The sequence below is a fragment of the Propithecus coquereli genome, unplaced genomic scaffold (genome assembly GCF_000956105.1).
Source record: "Propithecus coquereli isolate 6110/MARCELLA unplaced genomic scaffold, Pcoq_1.0 Scaffold56, whole genome shotgun sequence".
NCBI classification, from domain to species: Eukaryota; Metazoa; Chordata; class Mammalia; order Primates; family Indriidae; genus Propithecus; species Propithecus coquereli.
The window spans coordinates 6,824,794-6,827,466 of record NW_012151507.1 but is presented as its reverse complement, the minus strand read 5'-3'; the positions used below and the strand labels follow the sequence as shown (position 1 = coordinate 6,827,466).

Below are 2,673 nucleotides of genomic sequence, written 5' to 3'. Positions count from 1 at the left end.
TGTCACCTCCTGTATTTTCCCCTTCCTCCCTCTACGGCACCCTGAACGGCAGTAGGACTGGATTAACTGCTAGTCCCTGAAAATACCATACATTTTCACACATCCTTGCTTTTGCACACGTTGTTCCTTGGCTGGTGTTTTCTGCCCCTCTTCTAGAAACCTCATTCTTCCTTCATGACCTAGCTTATATGTGACTGTCTCTGGTAGTCTCTTTACCTCCCCCACCCACTCTTACTTTCCCAAAGCAGTAAGCACATTCTCCCACGTTTCCCTGTAACACACATGCCACTACTATAAGATTTATTTATTATAGTTAGCTGTAAGCATTTCCATTTCCTTCATTAAGTTGGAAGCTCATTGAGGAGGGGAATCATGTCATACTCATTTTCGCTTTCCCAGAACACATTAAGCGCTTAATGAGTACATGAATAAAAATGTAATCAACAGAATGTAGCAGTAAAAATAACAGGAATGTGACTAAGAAGCTGTTAGCTACCAGTAATAAAAAGCCATAGACATGTGAATGCTTTGACTTGCTGATGCCTTCCAGTGGTGGACCTTGATTTATGTAAATCAGAATTCATTCCCTTTTATCCTCAGATTATGGAGTCTTTAGCCACTGCTTGCTTCTCCTTCCTGTTGTGGATGTGTCTGTCCTACACTGACGGACTCCTGACATGATCAGTGGCTAATGGGTTACACCTCACCCTGAGCAAACATCCCAGGATGGATGAATCCTATACTTCACTCTGAAAGTCTCTTGTACTCGCAGGTCATGCATGGTCTAGAATGACACAGGTCAGCCTGATCTGGCCTATATTATAGATGGGATAGACTCAAACCAGCTTGTGGAGACTGGTGGTGGGGCCACATGGGTTTTTGCCTAAACATTTGTATTAGTATGACAACTACTCAGAATATTAGCTAGAAACATTAGGTAGGCATATTTGGCTCCAATAGATAGGAAGTTAGATAAGGTAGTAGATGACACAAGGAGATGCCTTCCAGAGAAGCAACTGATATAAGATAAATCATAAAAAATTAACTCTCTAATTAAAGATATGACTGGATGTAAGATTTTTAACTACTTGAGATAAGAGCAATCAAAAGAAATTGAATATTTTTTCTGGCAAAATTAGCAGAGCTTGTTTTGCCTACAAGCATCCCAATAGCATCGGATGAGACAGCTGGAAAATAAAACACGTAGGCACTAGCAGTTCACCTCTGCACTGGTCAAGCGTATTGTATTTTACAGATCACAGCACACCTTCTGCAGAGCCCTGTCTTGGTGCTTGGTTTTCGAAGCTCAAAGCACTCAGTAGCTGGGTACTTACTCCACTGCGGCGGGATGTCATGGCCACCACTGGAGACCACTGATTAGTTCTGGGGTTGTACCTCTCAGCACTGCTGAGCTCCGTAGTGTCATCTCTACCTCCTACGGCATAGATCATGTCCTGATACACCGCACAGCCTAGGTGCTTCCTCCGGGTCCCCATAGGGGCTATTGTGTGCCATCTGTTTTCCTGAGGATTGTAGCGCTCCACTGCAGGGAAAGGAAAAGCCAGCAAGTGATCATTCAACCATTTCCTCTCACCTCTAGTTTTCCTCATAGCCACCAAAACTTTGTGATAACACATATTTTCAAAAAACAATCAGATTTTTGCTTCTGAGAACTTGCATACCTCTAGACAACACTACATATACTCTCAGCAGGGACTGGTTTCTTCTAGGCATGGTATGGTAGAAAGGGCATGTGTTGGAGTCAAGATATTTGGGTTCTAGTTTTGGCAATATGACAAATTTGGCAAATTAGCTACATGCCCCATACCCTCATTCTCCTTAGCTTTAAATGGGGAGATTGGACTGTATGATCTACAAGCACCATTCAGTACTAAAAATTTATTATCATAATCAGACAACTCCTGTACTCCCTTGCCTATAGACTAGAGCATTTTAAGCCATTGAAAGGAAAAGATATATGACAATGAATTTGATGTGAGTGCCACACTGACAATATCCTTATGCAAAAATACTCATTATCTCTAAATAGAAGGGACTAGCAATAAACCAATTTCTAGTTCTAGGTTTTTATTTATTCTCAGATTACAGTCTATTTCTTTTTTTTGAGGAGAGGTGGTGACGGTAGGGGGAGGGAAATAATCATATGAGAAAGTAGGTCTTTCATTCATTATATAATCTCCAGCAGCTTGTAAAGCAGAGGGAGAAAGAAATATTTGGGAATGTACTAGAAGACTATGTCTGCAGAAGGAGCTTAGGAAGAGCTGAGAGTTACTCTCCTAGAGGAAAAATAAAGCATTTTCCTAATAAATTATAGGATAACCTAGACTTTTTATACGTTTTATAGGGGGACTCTCCTTAGGGAAATGTGCTGCTTTTGGGGAACCAGACTGCGTTTGGGAGGCACTAACCTGTGTTGAGTGGAGACGTCCCGTCAGAGCCACCCACAGCGTATAAGAACCCTCCTAACACAGCCACGGCCACGCCTAGTCTTCTGGTGCTCATAGAAGCCACCCGAGTCCACTTGTTCTCCTTCGGATCATACCTTCAGTGGGAGAAACCAGACTGAATGCAAGTTCTTCTTGTTAAGAGAAGCTTTTTTCATAAGGTCAGAAATCACACTACAAATATATTGGATACATAGACTTGGTATAG

The 2,673-nt window shown here is 41.9% G+C and overlaps 1 protein-coding gene across 1 annotated transcript in view; it reads right to left on the bottom strand.

Moving 5' to 3' along the window:
• Nucleotides 1-1,256: 1,256 nt before the first annotated feature.
• KLHL20 (kelch-like family member 20) overlaps nucleotides 1,257-2,673 on the bottom strand; it is a 59,403-nt gene continuing 57,986 nt past the window's right edge. The window contains exons 9-10 of the mRNA XM_012657722.1: nucleotides 2,430-2,563; nucleotides 1,257-1,543 (exon numbers count right to left, since the gene is read on the bottom strand). Of these exons, the coding sequence (XP_012513176.1) occupies nucleotides 1,257-1,543; nucleotides 2,430-2,563 (421 nt within the window). The remainder of the gene's footprint in view (nucleotides 1,544-2,429; nucleotides 2,564-2,673) is intronic.